At 29.2% G+C, this 22,343-nt stretch overlaps 4 protein-coding genes across 8 annotated transcripts in view; 2 read left to right on the top strand and 2 right to left on the bottom strand.

The window, feature by feature from the left end:
* Positions 1-78: 78 nt before the first annotated feature.
* LOC124947545 (carbohydrate sulfotransferase 11-like) lies at positions 79-6,607 on the bottom strand. 4 transcript variants are annotated; one of them, XM_047489847.1, is made up of 6 exons: positions 6,222-6,605; positions 5,931-6,150; positions 3,370-3,765; positions 2,673-2,960; positions 2,273-2,508; positions 79-2,170 (listed from the first exon to the last, which is right to left on the bottom strand). In XM_047489847.1, exons 3-6 carry the CDS (start codon positions 3,691-3,693, stop codon positions 2,005-2,007), a joined length of 1,014 nt encoding a protein of 337 aa, XP_047345803.1. In that variant the 5' UTR covers positions 3,694-3,765; positions 5,931-6,150; positions 6,222-6,605; the 3' UTR covers positions 79-2,004. The 4 variants fall into 4 exon arrangements, with proteins under 4 accessions (XP_047345803.1, XP_047345805.1, XP_047345804.1 ...); XM_047489850.1 differs by having other exon boundaries at positions 2,076-2,198; positions 6,222-6,607; XM_047489849.1 differs by lacking the exons at positions 5,931-6,150; positions 6,222-6,605 and adding an exon at positions 4,357-4,564.
* A 2,287-nt stretch (positions 6,608-8,894) lies between these two features.
* Positions 8,895-11,295, top strand: LOC124947546 (inactive hydroxysteroid dehydrogenase-like protein 1). Its single transcript, XM_047489851.1, has 5 exons — positions 8,895-8,990; positions 9,533-9,730; positions 9,847-10,083; positions 10,556-10,899; positions 11,071-11,295. The coding sequence occupies exons 2-5, from the start codon at positions 9,571-9,573 to the stop codon at positions 11,278-11,280; spliced, it is 951 nt and encodes a 316-aa protein (XP_047345807.1). The 5' UTR covers positions 8,895-8,990; positions 9,533-9,570; the 3' UTR covers positions 11,281-11,295.
* A 1,030-nt stretch (positions 11,296-12,325) lies between these two features.
* Positions 12,326-19,530, top strand: LOC124947599 (activating transcription factor of chaperone). Of its 2 annotated transcripts, XM_047489977.1 has the most exons (3): positions 12,326-12,484; positions 13,200-13,520; positions 18,026-19,530. In XM_047489977.1, the coding sequence occupies exons 2-3, from the start codon at positions 13,295-13,297 to the stop codon at positions 18,913-18,915; spliced, it is 1,116 nt and encodes a 371-aa protein (XP_047345933.1). In that variant the 5' UTR covers positions 12,326-12,484; positions 13,200-13,294; the 3' UTR covers positions 18,916-19,530. The 2 variants fall into 2 exon arrangements, with proteins under 2 accessions (XP_047345933.1, XP_047345934.1); XM_047489978.1 differs by lacking the exons at positions 12,326-12,484; positions 13,200-13,520 and adding an exon at positions 14,908-15,688.
* A 319-nt stretch (positions 19,531-19,849) lies between these two features.
* The window catches only part of LOC124947598 (probable E3 ubiquitin-protein ligase RNF144A), a 6,073-nt gene continuing 3,579 nt past the window's right edge, over positions 19,850-22,343 (bottom strand). The window contains exon 4 of the mRNA XM_047489976.1: positions 19,850-22,343. This exon is cut by the window's right edge and continues 241 nt beyond it. The gene's annotated coding sequence lies outside the window, so the exon portion shown is untranslated.

The raw sequence follows: 22,343 nt of genomic DNA, 5'->3' as shown, positions 1-22,343 counted from the left end.
TCCGGATGGACGCCCACGTGTCGAATTTATGACACGAGAAGACCGAAAAGAATTCTTATTTATTTTTTTTTCTTTTTCTTCTTCCTTTCTTTTTTTTTTCTTTTTATTTTCTTTTTTTTTCTTTTTTTTTTTCTTCTTCTTTTTTTTTCAACGAGACACAAGAAGTCGTCTCACGTGTGGCGCCAGATTGATTTACACGTGACGATAGAAGGGAGAGGCGAGGAGTGGGGGAAAGACGAGAAAGATGACGATAGTATTTGATCAAAGAAAATTTTCATAAATATTCTCGTCTCAATCTTTTTTCTTATTTTGTTTCTTTACTCTTTTTTCTTTCTTTCTTTAATCCTCGATTTTTTTATATAAAACAATTTTTCCTTCTTGCCATGAAATAAAAAATCTAGAAGAAAACTGGAACCCGCTGTTTCTAGTTTTCGGAAGGTCTTCGAAAGAATTAACATATTTCAAGGAACGGAATATTTTATTATTATTTTTTTTTTTTTCTGTTTTTCTTCTTTTTTTTTTTTTTTTTTTTTTGATGCTGAGCTTTTTATATCATATATAAGTAGGAAATTCGCATAATCGCGAAGGTGTGGCACATAGAGCACAGTTCTACGTCTTAACAATTTCTACTGACCTTATAACAAACAAATAAATCAATAAATCGATCCTTACTCGTTGGAAGATTTTTTTTTTTCTTCGATTATCGATTTATCAAAGAGTTTCATCGTACGATCTCCTTCCTCGTTAACGAAGATTTTTCTAATCTTTTTGTTAATAATTCATATGAAAATACATGATTTAATTAATGCATCATTAAAAATGCATTACCTTTCGTATAAAATATTAATTTGCACTTAAATGTAACAGCGCGTATAGGACTGTTGTTATCACGTGAGAAATAATCTAAATACTTTTAAATCTATTTGTTGCTGTTTTCATTGCTCATAAATTCATCCCAATTGCTTTTTTATGCATTCGTTATCATTGACGTAGCAATAAACTCTCGTTCTTCGAAAGTCCTTCAAATTGATTGATGGATGGAAAGTTATTTTCGTTCTCGCACGTACTTGTAAGTTTTCCTTTATGATTAGACTAAGGTTCTTCGACTCTTTATCCAAAGTTAGTCGGTATAAAATCCCATCTCGTTCGTCATCTTCGAATCCTAATTTAAATTTAGCACGCTAACCAAACATCGACTTCGATGAACAATGTTTTCGACAGATACGTTTCAAAACTCGATCAAACTGTTACGCAAATATGTTATTATTTTGTTCCTTTCTTTTTTGTTGTTTAATTTTTTCCATGACTTTCGTAAAACCACCTTATTCGATAACTTATTAGTTTCATATTAAAAAAAAGTCATTATTCTTCTTTTTTGCATCGTTTGTTTCCTTTCAATCTCAACAAATACCTAATGCATAATTCTTATTAATATGTTATTATATAAAATATCTAAAAAAAATATAATATGAACGTTGACATTCTTGAAAATTATAATTTATCCAAATCAATGTAATTATTTGAATTAAATATTATATAAAAAGAAAAAAAAAAAAGAAAAAAAATAAGAAAAATGTAATCACATACAAATGAAATATATCAATTTGACATTCAAATACTTTTCAATTTTAATTATAAAATTCAGTTCTAATCGAGTTTACGCTTACAATTCGTTACATAAAAATCGTGAAAAATCAAATTGAATATAAGGTATACAAAGTCAATTCGATCGAATTTCTTCGTTCTATCATCGAACAAAAAAATATCGACGGATATATCTCATTTCAAATTATAAAGTTGTTGACAATGATCAGCGTAGAATTAAAATCGTTATAACGTAGTGACTTGACAGAAATTCTTAATAGATAAACTAGTCTATTATTTTATATCGTTCTAATATAAATAAATAAAAATAAAAAAAAAGAAAGAAAGATACAGAATCTGAATCTCTTTTAATTCATCGAATCTCAGTTCTCTGTACACGTTAATTCTCTCACTATAAATTTAAGCTAAAGAAAATCCTAAAACGTCCTCCAGTGAATAATCGAACAATTTCATATCTAATTTGTACAAATCCTCCAACTTTCTCAATTGTTTATAACTTAAAGTCGAATAATATCTATCCAATTTCTTGGACGTTGGCTCGGTACTCTGTGGTTTTGATGGGAAACTGGATAAAGAATGAAAACAATCGTCATCTTAAATGTTAAATATTCCAAGGTTGAACAAATATAAATCATAAAGCTTATTTAAATCGCAAATTTATACTCACTTGACGGTGACGACATTCATTCTTTCCAACACTTCTGTAGCGTCTTCCACCAAGGTTTCATACTTACTAACAAGATTGTAATTAACTACGCACGGCTGACATAATTCATATATAGGTCTCCAATGCTCGTTCCTCGTACCATTTTCAGTATCATTGGTAATAAATTCTACAAACTCTCTGAACGTAACATCGTCGCCATTTTTCAATGATTCTTGCGTAGCATTCACTCTGTACTTCTATCGAAAAAAAAAAAAAAAAATAATAAATAAATAAATGGAATAAAATAAAACTATTTTTTTAATAAAATAGAGCAAAATATTTTCTTTTAAGTGAAATAAAATAAAATGTTTCTCTTTCCTTTCTTTTTTTTTTTTTTGTGAAACAGGATATCTTAGATTACCTTTATAATTTTCTTTCCAAAACGTGTTTGAAAATATCTCGAGCTCCTTTCATGCTTCGCTTCCAGTTTATTCCTATAAGCTGATAGTAGCCTTTCAAATGGATGTCGAACGACTATGAGTTTGTCGTAGGATGTTAATTTTTTCTCAATTTCCGAAGCAGTGTAATTACTTAATCTTAAAAATATTCCTGGCGAGTGAGCCTGATCAGCCGGTATTTCTAAAGGATCATTTCCAGACCACTTTCCTGTGGCGATCATTAAAACGCGTTTCCAGTTTGTACAGGCAACCTGTAAAAAGGCAGGATATTGTAGTAATTCCGTGAATAGTAGACACACGAATCTGTAATATAATTCGAAAGTTAAAGGAATTTATCCTTGAAACGAGCCTTACGTTTTCTCTTCGATCTATAATAATTCATTTATTTCGAACTTTTTCAAATTTTTTCTTCTTAACAATAGTTCTTTTTATTTTTATCTCTTCTTCATACAATTATATAATCGTAATTAATGAAATTAAATCGTGAACATTAAACCTGATTTATGTAACCTAATCAGCAAACTTTTTAATTTAATAAAATACTTTTATCATATGAATGTATTAAAGAACAATGTATCTTTTTTTTTTTTGTTTAATTTTTTACACAATTTTCAAAAGCTATATATTTATATATGTATGTGTATATATATATATATATACCTTTGGTACATAACAATAAAGCAACTCGTGTTGTTCGTCCACGAGGATGTTTCTAAAGGATTCAGGACTTAACGTTCCGTTTTCAACATTATTATGTCTAAAAATCTCCTCGCAATTATACTGTAATCTTTCTTGACGCTCCAACAAAGCGGATCTCGCTAATGCATTAGGTCCTGTCCAAGAGTACATATACTTCTGTGATTGAAGATACTTCGAGTTGCCATATTCTAACGAAACTTCTTCGTTGGTTTTCTCTGCATTTAGGATTGAATTCCAAATAACGAGAATAAATATTATTGCCCTGAAGACACGACATCCTATCATCGTCCTCTCGTGATCATCCGGTACATTGAGTTATCTTCTCGTGAGATTGTCGTCTCGCTTGCGCAATCCTTTCTGTAAATACGACGAAAGTGTACAATGTTTAAATTAACTTTGTTTGCTAACGTAGAATGTTGAAGAAAAAAAAAAAAAAAAAAAAGAAAAAAAAAGAAAAAGAAAGAGAAATAATCGAAAAAAAATTTCTTCCAACTCAATCGATAAAATCGAAAAACTCTATTGCATTAGAAAGGTAATACAGGATGAATAAATTAAATGTAATATTTAACAAACGAGGTCGAAATTGTAGGTCTTTTATTCCGATTAACTAGATTTAACTTACATACATATATACATACGTAACTCTATCTCCGTTTATATATATATATATACATATATATAACATTAATAGTGTTGAGCTTTAATTTTATCGGTAGCCTCGAGTATATATTGAAAAGTAACTATCGCTAACTACGACGACGAACGAAATCCGTCAAATATATAACTAATATATGTAATAATCGTAGAGACACGCGTGTGGAATGGTTGCGTTAGCGATAGGGAGATCACATTAACCCAATATATGTATATATATGTGTGTGTGTGATGTATATATGTGTGTGTGTATGTATATATACAGTATAATATAGGTACGCTAGTTTCAATTACCGCTTTGCAAAACCTGTTCTTGAACTTTACCCATGACATCGATCGAACGTGAAACCGTATTAAACGTGTGTGAAATAATTTTCCACGCATAAGAGAAACATTGAATTATAGATTTATTTGAAGAGTGATCACTCATTCTTTTTTTTTTTTTTTTTTTTTTATTCTTCTTTTTTTCCTTTTTCTTTCATTCTTTTCCTTTTTTACTATTATCTTCTTCTTCTTCTTCTTCTTCGTCTTTTTTTCTTTTTTTTTTTTGTTTTTTTTTATTATTATTATTATCTTTATTTTCTTTTCTTTTTTTCTTTTTTTTTTTTTTGTTTCTTTTACTTTCTTTCGATTCTTTTAAAACCGATCACTACACGTCGTCAAGCATTACAATAATTAAATAATTATATAATTAGTCGATATCACGCGTATCCGTCTTACAGAGATGATCGTCTGAACGTTTATGCAAAAGTAACGGATTAAACAACGGATCGGCTTAACGGAATCCAGTTTATAGAAGTAGAACGTAATCTCGATCTCGTTTACGCGCGAAGCATGCAAGTCACGTGGGAGAAAAAGAACATGTTTGCCAGTTGGTATCTTCGTATTTTGTGTCAATGGAAAAAGGAAATGAAAGATTGTCGGATAAATAATGGCATATAACAAAAAAGAAAATGATCTAATCGATATAGAGAGAATTCGATTCGACGTGACACTCAAGTATCGTATTATGATAGCTTATTGGGAACGACGACAAGCCTAACTCGAAATACAAAATAAGAAAGTTGAACAAAAAATCATGATCGTACTCTTGAGTTGACTAATACGGACCAATGGTTCACGTTCGTCAACTCATAAATCTCTTTAAAAACGAACGAACCGTATGAACCGTTGCTTTGGTGTCATGGTTCATAACTCCGATTGCATCATGTTCCTCGATCTATTTGTAATAAAATCGATTTGAAGGAAAGAGATAGAACGGTTGGGTTTAATGTCTGGAGAGAATTAAAAAAAAAAAAAAAAAAAAACAAAAAAAAAACAAAAAAAAAAAAAAAAAAAAAAAGAAAAAAAAGAAAAAAGGAAAAGAAGCAGAAGAAGAAGAGGAAAAGCAAAAAAGAAAAAAGAAAGAAAAAGTTGTCGAAATCGTAAAATAAACAATGTATTCGATTTGTAGATACATCGAGCAATTTGTACTCAGACCAGTGTTTGTCTTCCAAGATGAAAGATAAATAATCGATAAATGCGACACGTAGAGCTTGCGAACTTTTAGCATGGAGTTTCGTTCGAATGCGTTCGAAAAGGGAAAAAAGGAAAACAAAAAAAAAAAAGAATATACCAAGACTGTACAAATATTCAAATATCTACCTAACACAAAAGAAAAAGAAACGAAAGCCGTTCGACATTCTAAACCATTTCGAGGCCATTTCCATTTTAAGTTTACGTTCGACACAGATGCTTAACACGTGTTTTACGAATCAGCGTTACAACTTTGCCTTTTCTTAAAATTTTTTTTTCATTGAATATTTTTCATTGCATCTACGATTGCCGAGGAACGATTAAATATATGTAAATATATGTAAAATAAATACCTTTCTTTTTCTCTCGGTTTGATTATCGATCGATTGAGACACGATGATAATAATCGTTAAATTTCGTTGAATTCCTTTAAAAACTATCGTACGAAGGAAAACAACGGGCTTGTGGTTCAACTTCGCCCTCTCGACTGACAGGGCCGAAATATCTCTAATGTCCGAAGTTCGTATCCCGCGGCGTACTTACGAAACGTAAGCCTATTCGTCAAGCAATTTACTATAGGAAAAAGATAGAGAATATTTCGTATTACGAGAGCGGGGAAATTCAAACAGAGAATCTTTTCATACCTTGGAAAATAAATGCTTCTCTGTTATGAGGATTAACAAAGTGAACGATGAATGTGTAGAAAAAAGAGAGAGGAGATCAAAATTCAAGGTGATAAGGCAATATCTTTTTTCTCTCTCCTTCTATTTTCCTTTAACGAATAAAATAAAACTATTGGAAATAAAACAGATTTTGTTTTTTCACAGATATACATATATACACACACACACACATATATATATATATATATATATATATATATATATGTGGAAAAATTCTAATGAGAAAAAAGAAAATGATTTTTTTGAAAGAACATTTTAAAGAAAACAAAGGAAATATAATAGAAGAGCACGAAACGCAACGAGTGGGACTATCTTCTGTTCACGAAGACGATACACGTACTGGAGAGAGGACCTTTCCATGCATATTTCTCCCTCTCTCTTTTTCTCTTTCTATCTTTCTCTCTTTCCCTGTGCTATGTATATGTGTGTACGTGTTAAAGCGAGCGAAAGAAGCTGCGCGCGCCTCTTTTCTCGTAAAACATCTTTCTTTCTCTTTCCCTCTCACTCTTTTTCTCTCTCCCTCTCTCTCACTCTATCTCTCTGTCTTCGATCCTCTTCTCTTCTTCTGCTTACAACATCGCGCTTTAAGAGGAATGTTCTAACATGAATATGTATATATATATATATATTATATATATATATATATATATATATATGTTGAGACATTCTTTAGATGTGTAAATATATATATATATATATATATATATATATATGTCACATTTAAGAAGATAATTAAACGATTTCATCCATTACGAATTTTATCCATTCGTTATTTTATCCACAACTATCGGCGAAATAAGTTCTCAAGTAATCAAGTGTAAGAAGCCATAGTAAAAGATAGTGAGAGTGAACGAAATCAAATTTGTTAATTAGTTATATTAAATACGAGTAACTATCAGTTACAAAAATCATGTTCTTTTTTTCGCGAATCAACCAGCTATGTTTATTTTCTTAATCGCGCTAAAATATTCTTTCTAACATAGTGAAAGTGAAAAAAAAAACAAGTTTTATTGATAAATATCATAATGAAATTTTGCTTTGATAATATAACGATTATTTATACGTAATTGAGAATATAACGATTATTTGTGCATATATATATTCTTGGACTTAACAATGTGCAAATCAAACATTATTATGGAATAAAACGAGTAATATTGAATTTTCGAAATAATTCTTTAATTACGATCTTCAATATGATCGTTTATAAAATTTATAAAAGATAATAGAGACGATTTGTTCATCTTGATTACATTTAACTATTGTTATGTGGCATAATATATAATAGAAACTTTGCGACTTAAATTCATAGAGTACTCGCGCGCGCACACACACACATACAAAAGCGATAATAAAATCATTAAGTCAGTATATATTTATATAAGCACAAATGATCTACGATAATAACTCAATTGTTTCGTCGGAAGAAATTTTTAAAGGATGACTTTTATCTCAATACCGTATTCTCAAAGACCTTCTTTTTTATTATCCATGCTATATTTATTATCTATGCTTTTAGATTTGTTTTCTTTTTTTTTTTTATAATTTATTAAAACATCTTTTTTTCTTTTATATTTTTATATCTTTTTTATATAAAGCATATTTTATAAGGATATATTAGGTGGACCGGAAAGTAATGTCGTTTCTGCGCATGTCGATATTTGATTGTGATTTAAAATAAAAACTTGTTTAAAAATTTATTCGTTTGAATTTAATTTAAGAAAGCGACATTACTTTCCGGTCCACCTAATATATTAAAGGATATTTTTAAGAATATTTTTTTAAGAAAAAGAAAATATTCTTTATAAATATAGTAATTTGACGTCGTTATATAAGTATTGTCGATCTATAATATTATTGATTAACGATTACATCATCAAAGTTTCTCTTATACGATGCATTTTATGAAATATTCTCGTGTCGTATAAATTGAGTGTCGTATTCTCAGGATTGAATTTACTTCGTCGTTTCTTTGTTCGTTTTTTTTTCTTTTTTTTTTTTTTTTTTTGCTTTTATTCTTCCAATGAATTCCTCTTTTATGAAATTTTCAATCGAATAAAATGCATTAGAAAGTTCAAAAGTACGACATCGTTAAATCGACATCTAGTACTTATGTTCGAAACTGATGAACATCGTTAGAATGGGGAGATATTTGGGACATCCATAACAGAATGATTACACGATAATGTTACACCAGCAACCTCGATTTATCGTGCATTAAGTATGAACCCTTTCCCACTTGAAAATTTTCACTTGGAAAAAACGTTAGTTAAATTTTAACTAATAATTTTCTTTATCTCGACCATACGTACATATGTACTATCAGTATTAATTAATATATATATAAATTAATGTGAATAACTTATTCATGTTTTTTGCATTATAAAAATCAGAAAAGATCATACAAAATATTCATGATTTTTCTATGAGAATATTTTTCGTTTAATAATGACGACAAATAATAAATTAAAAAGGAATAAAAATAAAAGAAGAAAAAAGCAAGCTTTTGTCAATAATTTTTAAAAAATAAAACAAAAGATTTATTTTAAAAAAGCAATAACATCTTATTTGTACATAATTTCAAGGTCGTTCGGAGAAAGTTACTTATGTTCATACATTTTCTATATATAGTTACCTGTAGCAAATCACTTTTAGTCTTGCGTTGGATATCGTCGAGGGATCATCTCTGAAAGATAGAGCATATAGATAAAGTAAAAGAGAAAGGGAAAGGTACAGAGAGCAAGAGAGAGAGAGAGAGAGAGAGGGAAAGGGGTGGGGGAGAGAGAGAATAATTGAGAGACATATTAAAAAAAAATGAAAGAAAATATCCAACGTGAGGATTCGATTTTTTAAAAGTTACAAAGTGTTCTTAATTTTGTAATATCAATATTGTATCACCGAGTATTGCGATAAACGAAACTATAATATTCGGTTAAACTACAGCTTATATAGTAAATCGGAACAACCAATAAAAACGTCAAAGAAAGATTGTGATTAGAGTGATAACAATAACGTAGTATTTATCAATCGTTTAAAGTATAAGTGTTTGTTTCTACGCAAGTTATCGTATTAATGATAAATCGTATATTTTATTCGTAATGGATATATGTGTTTGATAATTTTGATATTAAATAGCAAAAGCGTTTGAAAGATTTAGGCTCAGTTTTATTAAAAAGCTTAAGTAAATTATTCAAAGCATAAATATAAAGGACAAACATCTTCTTCGAATTGTCTGTGCATTGAGAATTAAACATAACTTTTCAATATTTCAGTTTATGCGTTTAATTGAAGACGAACTCATTCAAAAAAAATGATGACGTTAATAATACTCTGGTCATTAGGTGGATTAATCGCACTTTGGTTATTATTTAATTTCGCAAATCATTTAATATCTATTATATGGGAAATATTTTTTCCCCTTATCAATTCCAAACCGATCAATTTGCGTACGAAATTTGGCGAATGGGCAGGTAAATTGAGAAAAAAAAAGAAGAAAAACAAATCAACTTAGAGAACATTATTAATCTTTTTTCTTTCTCTCTTTTTGCTTTCGTTTTTTTTTTTTTTTTTTTTTTACTCAATCTAGTGGTAACAGGATCAACCGACGGAATTGGAAAGGCTTACGCAATGGAACTAGCTACGAGAAACATTAATTTAATTTTAATAAGCAGAAGTTTAAATAAATTGGAAAATACCAAATCTGAAATATTGAACGTTAATCCTAACATAGAAGTGAGGATCATACAGGCAGATTTTAGCAAAGGCAAACTGATCTACGAAGAAATCAAACCTCAATTGGAAAATGTACCAATTGGAATATTGGGTGAGTAAAAAAAGAAATAAAAAAAAATATATATATGTATACATATATGTATATATTATCCACTTATACATTGATTTCGTTAAAAGACTGTTTAGAAAAAAATTTTTTTTTATCGATGCAGTAAATTACACGAGGAAAAAAAAATAGTACTTTTAATTGAATAAAAATAAAGGAAAGAAAATAAAAACTCGTGACCGATAACGATATCTTAATTCGTAAAAGCGAATGAAATTACAGACGTTGTTTGTTCGAGATATAAGAACTATTATTATATCCTTCATTAATTTACATTTATTTAATTATTATAATTCTAATAATGTTAATTAATCGAAGAGAATAATTAATTAATAAAAGGAGAAGAAAGAAATTTTGATTGTTCGCCGGTTTGTTTGTTTTTTTTTTTTTTTTTTTTTTTTTTATCTCAAAACCATTGCTCGATAATACTTATTTAAAAGATTCAATATTTATTTAGTGAATAACGTGGGCAAACAGTATAGTTATCCAATGTATCTCAACGAAGTTCCCGAGGATGAACTATGGGATATTATAACAATAAATGTGGGGGCTGCCACGATGATGACGCGATTAATTATTGAAGGAATGAAAAAACGTAGAAAAGGTGCAATCGTTAATATATCTTCTGGCTCGGAACATCAGCCGCTACCATTAATGACCGTCTATGCTGCAACCAAAGTATATTTGAAAAGTTTCTCCAATGCAATTAGAATCGAATATTCGAAATTTGGTATAACGATTCAACATTTGTCACCATTCTTTATCAATACCAAAATGAATGCCTTCATTCCGAGATTTCAGGTATGAGTTATCAATTTTTGTTTTCTTTTTTTTTTTTTTTTTCTTTCCTTTCGTTCTTTCATATCATTTACATCGATCTATTTTATTTGTCTTTTGAATATTATTAATATATCATAACTTTTTAATTAATGATAATAACATGCATAGATTTAAATAATCATGTAATAACAGGTATCCAGCCTATTTGTCCCTAATCCAACGACTTATGCCAAAAATGCAGTAGCCACGCTCGGTAAAGTAGATTCAAGCAGCGGATATTGGGCCCATGATATTCAAACATTTTTCAGTCTTATTGCTCCTGTATGGATTAGGGCAAAAATTGGTTGGTTAATGAACAAAAAATTTCGGGAAGATTATATTGCATATATCAAAAATAAATAAATTGTTGTTGAAGAAATTAATATTACAAAATCAATATTATATTATTGTTATATGTTAATATTAATATGTGATAATTAATATTAATACTATTATTATTATTATTATTATTATTATTATTATTATTATTATTATTATTATTTTACAAATGTGTAATATTAAAAATTAATGATAATATTAATGTATTGTTATTATTATTATTAATATTATTAATATTATAAATATATTTATGTTCAACTAAAAAATATAATATTGTTTTTATTTTAATCATTATTACTTAGATTTTATATTATAATATATTGGTATATTTGTAAGAAATAAATCTTTTCCATGCTCTTAACAAACTCTGGTTTTTACGTCTTAAATATTTAGGGCAACGAGTAAAGCACGATCGGTAAAAGTAAATAGATACCTTAGCCGTACAGGACAGAAACGAAACATTTCTATTTTGTCTAAGGAATAGTAATAACATTTGAAAATTCATTTAGAATATCAATTATAAGATTTTTTTCTGCTTTATTGATTGTAATGATTAAATAACACGCTTGCATCGACTTGTTTTCTGATTTGATTTCATTGACGAAATAAAATTGTTTCTATGAAAATCTTTTACATCGATCATATAGATCTAACACATATCAAAAGTTTTTTCTCTTTTTTTATTTTATAAAATATTATTTTTGTAATTTTTCAGACACATTATAAATATATTATAATAATTATTCTTTCCCAATAAAATCATTTTTTTACAATTGCAAGTAAATCGTACGATCTATACATTTCAAAAGTTTATAACCTAACATTTTAAAATGTTAGGTTATAAATGTGATATTTCTTGAATTCGCTTAATTCATGTATTATATATATGTATATATATATCGTTTCGTCGAAAAGAAAAGAAAAAAAAATAGTAAAAAAGAAAAGAAAAAATGAAAAGTAAAAAATGAAAGAAATAAAAAGTGTAGGGCGACGTAAAATCATAATTCGGTACTGTTGGTCAGTGATTGGTGAAAATGGTGAGATCGAATAGCGTCACGTGACTTCGTCAGGCAAACTCCGTCGCAGGGAGACGTTCACTCGTTATCCATGAATCGTACAAGGAAGACGTTTGAAATCTTAATCTGTTCTATAATACGAGGAAGATGACTTATTAGTGAAAAACGAACTTGCACACGCAAGTGTGCCAATACAACTAATTAATAATGGAGTGAGTACTTTTTATCAATTAATAATAAAAAAAAAAAAAAAAATAGAAACACATTACAAAAAGATCGATCAATGAGGCCACGCCAACGTGCTGCCATTTTGTGAGTCATCGTGCCACGACGACGCGCTTAATAATTTTGTTGTATTTTCTGTTTCCTATTTGCTTATAAACTCATTTCCAATAACATCACTCTCTTATTTACAAGTCATATTATATACAAACCTCCTACATCGTTCATATTTATTCAGATTAGATATTATAATGAAATTCCTCTGACGATAAATGTGATTGCATCATAATATGATATCGATCTGGTTATCAGATTTAAACACTTGCGATACAACACGAACATTTCCAATTGTTGCACAAACTTAGCTAAACTTAGCCGAAGTTATTGAATGTTGTATATTTAAATGAAAATTGAGATGTAAAGGTTTAAAAGTTTTAGAAAATTGAATATTTAAACGAAGGATTTCGCAATTTTCGTTTATTATAACAATGAATAATATATTGATAAAACTTTTACAGAGGTACATTTACATTTTTATTTATATTGAATTATTCAACAAAACTAAATTTGACTAATTGATCTCTCTTACACATTGATTATATAATTAAACAAGTTATATAATTAAACAATTTATTTCATGATATATAAAACTTAATCGTTTATAACTTCACAAGTATTAAAATAAAATAATATTATGTTTTTTAGAGCCAATATGGCGCTCTCTACGAGCTACGTCGCAAAGACGACACAAATTTCTTTTAACGGTTTTATATTGCACCTTGATTGGATTCGCATAAACAATGGTAACCAATCAGGACCAGGAGATGTGGGTATGGAAGTTGGAGCCAGAGTCCCCTAAGGGGACATCTCAAGCCGATGCTGAAGATGATTGGTTTTTACTTGACGACAAGTCCTTAGAACTCACAAAATATGCTGCTGAACCTGTTATGTACGATGATCAACCAACAAACCGTGCACAAGTGGCAACGAAACTTTTGGAAGAATTAGATGAATGGATCAAAGAAGGTAATTTATTATTAAAATGTAACAGATTTTGAATAATCACTTGATTAAGTTGATCAATTTAATCAAAAAGATATAATCTCTACGAAATTCTTCTTTTTATTTTATACACAAATTCACAATACTTTAAAGAGATTATTCTATCCTATCTATATTTCATTCGTCATACTTGAATGACGTTAACAAGCATCATTAATTTGCTTTACTGGCAATAAAAAGAAAAAGAAAAAAAAAAAAGAAAAAAAGTAAAAGAGGGCTTTGAATTATCGATAATAACGAGTCATCTCTCATCGAATCGTTCATGACAACGGAGAAAGAAAAAATCTGTCCCTTTATGAATTCACACACAGCACCAATTTCATAGAGTAAAATAGTTAGAAATAGTACACTATCGATCGCATTAAAATATTGCGAAAGGGATTATGATATTAAGTGATTGGATGTGAACGTAACGGTTTATCATATAAAAAAATATTAATCTCTAGAAATTGTTCATATGTACATAATTTTTTTTTTTTTTTTTTTTTTGTACATATGTATTTTTTATTCGCCTCTCTCCTACTCAATTGATTTCACCCGGTTTCACTATCTGTTTCTCTTTCCCTTCTCAGTTGTTTCCTTTTTTTTTCTTTTTTTTTTTCTTTTCTTTTCTTTTCTTTCTTTCCTGAAAAAGAGTGGGACAAACTGGTTAACCTCTACGTAAATGGCTCCGGTTGGAGGCCGATAGGGTGATGACGTAGAGCGTTCGGGACGAAGGAGTAGGAGCGACAGAGGGGGAAAAGTCCAAAGATAAGGAGGAGTGGTTCTACTTCAGTATACAGCCAAGTCGTATGCGAGACTTGTACGCGATCACTTTTCAATAGCGCGGTATCTTCGGGGATTAATAAAATCGTCCTTTAAAAAGTGTTTTTATATCTTAATACGATCGATTATCAAAACGTAAACACGAAATACATGTGCGTATAAATATATATATATATGTTTGTATATATATATGTATGTATGTATAGATATATATATATATAGAAAAAGAGAGAACGAAGAAAATTGAGAAGATCCAAACACAATATATTACTTGACGCACGCGCTACCGTGGTGAATAATACTTTTGTGGTGCCCCGTGTATGTGTGTATGTTTACGATCGGAGAGCATCGTGCATCTTCGGCACATGCGTAACTAATCTAACAACGAAAGAAGCTGCCGCGAAAGAGAGAGAGAGAGAAGGAGAAGAATATAAACTAAAAGAAAGAAAAATAAAAACAAAATGAGCTTTTTCTTAAATCCAATCTAAGATTATTTCTTTTTCCTCTTCTTCTCATAATTAAATCGAACAATTATATATATCCTTGTATATATATATATATATATACATTTTTTTTTCGAGTCATTGATAAGATTTCTTTCGTGTGTTTGATATTCGATCTCAAAGAAAACAAAGTCTGATCCAAGAGTTTTCTTCTACGATCACCAAAGTGTGAGAAAGAAAAAAAAAAAAAGAGAGAAAGAGAAAATAATAAACGAAACGGATAATAATTCCATACGGAGCGAATTCTGAAACAAGATAAGATACATACATTTGATGGCACTCAGAGAGGGGACTATTATATTTTGACAATAACCAGAAAGAAAAACGTGACAATACTGGCATCTCTAAAAGTGACACAAGTGAAAGATCCGGCGTCTCGATGTTGGAGTGTGCTAATGTTATATAATAGCATGCAGTTCGCATATCGCTACACGTGGAATCGCGAGATCATTGTCAACTCTCAAAAACTCGTGAAAAGACGTTGAATCGGTGAAGATTTTGGTGTGACTTTAGTATATGTCCTATGTATTTGAACGATTAATTACTTTTAATTTAAAAATACGTCGTCGTCGTCGTCGTCGTCGTTTATTCGACGAGACTACGTCGTCGTGCGATAAACATTGATTTACTTTTAATTATATAAATTACTACCATATATATATATATAAAAAAAAAATATATAATATATATCGCATATATAACATTTATATAAAAGTATATATATAAACACGTGTATATATTTATTATATATATATATATACGCACAAACACATACGTATACTTTCTATCGCTGTCAAACAAAAACATTCACGCGGAGATCTCGTTGCCGTGGCTCAATTATAATGGCTGCTATATGTTACACGGGTAGGTTTCCCTTTATCGCACTCAATTATTCTTCTTTATAATCGAAATTGTTATTATTATTATTTTTTTCTCTCTCTCTCTCTCTCTCTCTGTCTAAATTAAAAACATCTTGTCTCATTATCATTGCCTATCGCGATATATATACTCATCGATCGGATCGATCGACACGTAATATATCTTCGATGGGAAACCCCTAGTAGAATCGGATAAGATTGATCTCTCATTGAAATAAGTTAAAAATGATCAACACGTTTCTATGTAAGTTACATATATATATATATATATATATATATATATATATATATATATGTATGTATATATGTATGTATGTACATACTACGCAGTAGCAACGAATACAATTGATCTACTTCTCTATCATTCTAGAATCATTTGAATATTCACGTGGAATAAACATATGTTGCGCTCGTTGATATTGCATTGTTGGTAGAGAAAAGAGGGAAGGGGGAGAGAGGGAGAGAGAGAGAGAGAGAGAGAGAGAGAGAGAGAGAGAGAGAGAGAGAGAGAGAGAGGAGAGAGAGATGCCGAGAAACGGAAAGTAATGTTAGGCGTTATGCCAAGAAACGGAAAGTAACTCGTCAAAGAATGCTGGTGAAATAAACGAGACTGAAGGAGTAGGGTGATGAATGGTTGGAGGGAGGAGGAGGGGCACGTTTAACGGGAAATAAACTTTTATCAATCCGCCAAAGAGGGAAAAAGAAATGGTCTATGATGATCGGACTCAGAGTCACATGTCCTCTATCTCTATCCTCGTTAACAGCACGTCAGACGTGTTTTCCCGAATAAAGACTATTGACCTTCTCTCTCTCTCTCTCTCTCTCTCTCTCTCTCTCTCTCTCTCTCTCTTTTTTTCTTTTTTTTTTTTTTTTTTTTTTTTTTTTTAAAGAAATGAAAAATCCTCAGAAAAGATCGAACTGTTATTCTCGTGAATGAAAGAGAGAGAGAGTTAGAGGGGGACAGAAAGTCTCTTAATTAAAGCTACTAAATTTGTTTACCGCGATTCTCTCTCTCTCTCTCTCTCTCTCTCTCTCTCTCTCTCTCTCTCTCTCTCTCTATCAAAACTTAATCATACTTTATCACTTTGACCACTTGTTTGGCAACTCTCTTGAAATTCCTTCAGCACAACTTTTTATATATTACTATTGGCATTTCGGATGATTCAACATTATCACGGTTTTTCCAAAAAATATGTTGTACTCTAAATCTTTCTGATAAACGAAATAAATTCTATATAACAAAAATAACGCGAGAGAGAGAGAGGGGGGGGGGGATTGATTAGAGAACAAAACTCACCGTACGATTTGTTTCGTTGTAACACACAGAAATATTCTTATCTAACCTCCTGGCCCCTGCATTTAAATGACGATAACTTTTAAACGGTATCGAGTTGTCTCCGATCAAAGTTTCAACCAAGAAAATGGGTCAGGGCCTACCATAGAGAGTTAACTCTAGAAATAATTTTGATCTAAGAAAATTAACCATGAATATTCATAAATTTACCATGAATATCCTCCTCTTCCTCTAAAAAGAAAAAGAAAAGAAAGAAAGAAATCAGAATGAGATCGGTAAAATGAGAAAAAAAAAAAAGGAAAAAGAAAAAAATTATGACTCACGAATCAAACATATGTTTAAATAAACCACGTGGAAAGTAATATTTTGTTCTTAATCGTATGTAGATCATATTAAGATATACAAAGTTACTTTTTAAGAGACGTCGTTGTTTTTCCTTCAATTGTGATCTATATAAAAAAAAAAAAGAGCCTAATTAAATGTGCATGCCCAACCTTTATAAATTCAATAGTAACAGAGCAAGAACTGTAAATGAGTAACTTGTTTTTCTAGTTGAACCAGTAATGTCCATGAAATTATATATACATCAATGCGGCACTCCTACATTATTGCTCATAAGAAAGATCCAGTAAATGTACTGTTAATTAATTCTCATATTTTTCTCTGTATGTTTTGTAAAGGTAAAGCATTATGGGTGAGAGAGATAAGGGAAAAAAAAAAAAGAAACATTTATTTGTTCTTTAAAGATCAATATTCTCGCGCATTAAATGATTCGATAATAATAACGTCATTGAAAGAGAATAAAGCGAAACTTTCTAATATATATATTTAAAAAAAAAATATATATATATATCTGATATTATGATATACAGATTGAATCAAAAGATTGTTTTTTCTCGAGAGATCTTTCAGGCTAATTATCCTTTCAAATTATAAAACTTCCATCAAGGATAGAAACTTTTAGCTTATTCTGCGTATCACGTAACGATAATAAGGAGTTTAATTATATAATTGATCATTTTTTTGCAGAACCTTTCTCGGATTGGCTGGAGGATAAAATTGATGTGCCAATATTCGAAGAATTGCCAGCACCGGAGTGTGGTCAAAACAAACCAGTCGTATATCCGATTATAGTAAAGAATCATGAACAACAGCACGATAACACTCAAACATTGTTGGAAGAATTCGAAACTGTTTTGGAAGATGTTGAGGCTTGCCATCAAATTATCCCTTCGTCAGTTTCAACGCTCACCCCACCTCAATCACCTCCACCAAATAAATCATTGGCCATTGATACACAATTGCTCGTTACCTTGCAACCGGTGATGCAAACGGTCCAACCTATAATATCGAGTCAACAGCCTGTATATAATATCATAGTACCTCAAGAAAAGCAGCCTGATGCCTATCAGACCGAAGTATGTATATCGGAACAATGGAATACTGAGAATATGTCATTGGATCCACTTGGAGGAGATGTCGCCAATGATCTAGCGGTCGTAGATGAATATGTACGATCCCATACAGAGGACATACCACCACCGTACAGTCCATGTACCAGTCCAAGTGGTAGTTGCGCTTCTTCCGAAGATTCCACGGATGATCCAGACTGGATCGCTGAAACATCCTGCAGTAACAGGAAGCAATCGAGTTACATCAATAATAAAAATCGGCATAAACCGTACTCTCGTCCCTCGGTCGAGGACAAAAAAGTACGGAAAAAGGAACAGAATAAAAATGCGGCAACGCGATACAGGCAAAAGAAAAAACAAGAGATTAAGGATATTTTAGGTGAGGAGCGTGAACTCACTGAGTATAATGAAAAATTACAATGTCAAGTGAAGGATCTACAGCGGGAAATCGGATATTTAAAAGGATTAATGAGAGATTTGTTTAAAGCCAAGGGTCTTATAAAGTAATCATTTTGTTTCCTCTCTTTCTCTCTCTCTCTCTCTCTCTCTCTCTCTCTCTTTCATCATTTTTTTACAATATCTTTTTGTTTATATAATCACATTTATTGAATTCATTAACTATATATTTGTCGACACATTACTCACTTTACAATGCCACTACTAATACAATAACATTATACTTATATTATCAATTGTTATATATATATATATATATTTTTTTTTTTTTGTTTTATTTTGATCATCTACATTCTACTTTCTTAAACGTTTAATGTAGAATCTATCACAGCTTTTGTGGAACTACAGGACTCTGTCGTCTTGTAATTTATAAAATGTATAACCATCTCCTAATTTTATACTTATGGTCCGTTAAGATTAGCAAATGTGACGCCATTAGATAAAATACGAAGGATTTATTCGATAAGCAGCCCTATGAAGTTCTCACGAGCGGAAATCTGCTGTTATCGAATATCCTGGAAGTTTTGTATACGATGGTGTCTCATAGATATGCGAATCTTTTCATTCCAAATAATTTTTAACCCAATCGATTTTATCATATTTTCTTACAGAAAATATTACGTTTAGAAAGAAAAAAAAACAATAAATGGGTTATTATATAAATGATATACGTTTCAATTATTATTATCAAATGTTAAATCCCTTCTCTCCTATATCATTTAATCAATTATAAACACTATGTGTAATATTAATAAAAAAAATAAAAATAAAAATAAAAAATAAATAAACAAATGCCAAATCCAAAAGTAGCAGTATCATAATTAAAAGGAAAGAAGTTTTTATGTAGAACGAAACTTAAAGATAATTATTGTTTTGTCGCGAAGACATCTTACGATAAATATATTTGATTTCCATTCAGAAAAAAAAAAAGAAAAGATAAAGAAAATGTTCAAAACAAGAAAGATAGTAAATAAAAATTTCAATATAAATAATTACACAACAAACGTTTTATATATAAAACATATTTATCTATAAACAGGTACGGCGCGGGCATATCTCGAATTTATTTTCTTAACTGTTTACAGCATTTAATTATAACGCAATTATCTGCGTTATCAAAATGGAAAGTGAAGAGAATTGAAACGCATACATACGAGAATATTATAAATGCAAATCTAGTAAACAGACGTAATTAGTAAATTCCTTCGCAAAATGTATAAACGAAGTGAATATACTAATATCCTTCACCAAGAAGCACTGATTACATGAAAAATTACAGAAAAAAAGAAAAAAAAAATAAATAAATGTCTAGTTAACATAAAAAAAAAAAAGAAAAAAAAAAGAATGAGAAGTGTTATTTTTAATAAAAAAGAAGAAAAATAAAATCTCAAAATAGTTATGATCATATACAACCAATTAAATGCACACACACCGATCAATTATGATCTGCATTTGCACCTCTTGCCATTATGTATATACAAGAACTAATGCGCAGTATATTTGAATTTTTACTTACAAAATGAAAGTTTTTTTTTCTATTTTTTTTTTCTTTTTCTTATTTTTTTTTTTTTTTTTTTTTTAAGCATTTTTACATCTATATTAAGTCTATCGCCGATACATCGTAACTTTATCTTCACTTATTTTTCCAAGATTTGCGACTATTCTTAAGAAAGTTATAATAAAAAAAAATTGTTTTTTCTTTATTTTTTTTTTTCCTTTTTTTCTTTTTTTCTTTTTTTTTTTTTTGAATATTATAATAAAAGATACAACATAAAATATTCAAAGTCGTTCATCGTTTAACGATATATTTGTTCGTAATAAAAAATTAAAATGCTTGCTTAAACGTAAACAATAAAGTAAATGATTATTTAATAAACTTGGATATGCAAAAAAAGATTCTATATATATAAATCCTGCTAATAATAAAAAATTTACATTTTCTTCCGAACATATAAAGCAAATTATATTTCTTCGGTAATACTTTTTTGCTCATTGTTAATATTTTATAATAAATCTGATGTGCAAATTTGGCAGCCATAATCGTTCACTATGATACAAAATATACATAATTGCTATATACCAAGCTTAAAAATATAACTTATTGTAGCTCTAGTTTTACAACATATGCACACATATAGTTGTATTACTTTGTTTTATGCTTTTATTTACATAAAATAAATCTCTATTATAGTAAATAAAATATTAAGAATTATTTCACTATATATATATATATATATATGTATATATGTATATATACATATATATATTGAAGACTTTCTAAACGAAATAATATATCCGAATATATAACAAAGAAAAAAATTGATTATAATTCTTGTCTCGAATAAAAAAGAAAAAAATTGGTATTTTTTACCTAGACTACTTAACATTACATTAAGTTGTCCTATTTTACATGAAACAACAAGATTATTTTCATTACAGCAGCGTTATATTTTGTTTATATGTATATGTGTGTGTGTTATTTTAAACTATGGCTGCTCTTACCTTCAGGAGCAAAAAAAAAATTATATTTCAAGATATGACATCTATGTACCATCAAAAAAACAAATAGAATTGCACGGCTGCTTGAATCAATAGCAACCTACACATTCTGCCTTATTACATATAACATTGTAATTTTAAACATAGTCACATATGTATTTTTTTGAACTCATTTAGAGAGTTCAAGTCGTTATTATAACAATATATCAACACTATAGATTTGATATATCTATACAATTTTTATAATGCGTGCTCTATTTACCCCACCAAATTATTTTATATTTTCTATAATAATGTACATGCAATGTACACACTGTTAATTCACCAAAAGTAAATATATGAAAGTACCCATAAATAAAATATGAACAAGTGGAATATTGTATAGTGTAATCCACAATTAAAATATCAGTCGAAGCTTAAGTCTGAGCCTCACTGAGTTCCTATTTTAGGCACACATATAGATATACACTGTTTCAATCTGCATGTCACACGTTCTTATCACATAAAGTCAAAAAGAAATAAAAAAACCATAAAGTAATAATCATTATTTCCATTGTAAATAAGAGTACAATGCATAATCTACATGGCAGTATAAAATTAATATTTCACAAACATAGTGATTCTCCTGGAATGTTCTTGCATAATTATAACAATAGCTACGAATATTCGAAAATCCTAAATTAGTACCATAAAATTATAATTCGCTTTGGATAAAAAAAGAAATTCGCTTTATATAAAATAAAAAAAAAAAAACCCTGAACAAAAATATTTATTATCTAATATATAAGTAAATCTTTTTCTTTCTTTTCTTTTTATTTTTTTTTACAAATGAAATATCATTAAAAATCAATGTATATCTATATAAAATGCCAATTATTATATTTGCTCATTTATGAGAGAAGCTACCTTATTCGTTCCATTTTTATAAGAGAAAGATTATTAATATGTAAGATTAAGAAAGGGGCTCAAAATATTTTACA

The sequence above is a fragment of the Vespa velutina genome, chromosome 3, assembly GCF_912470025.1.
Source record: "Vespa velutina chromosome 3, iVesVel2.1, whole genome shotgun sequence".
In the NCBI taxonomy this organism is placed as follows: domain Eukaryota; kingdom Metazoa; phylum Arthropoda; class Insecta; order Hymenoptera; family Vespidae; genus Vespa; species Vespa velutina.
The sequence above is the reverse complement of the archived record's forward strand: the minus strand, read 5'-3'. Positions and strand labels throughout refer to the sequence as shown.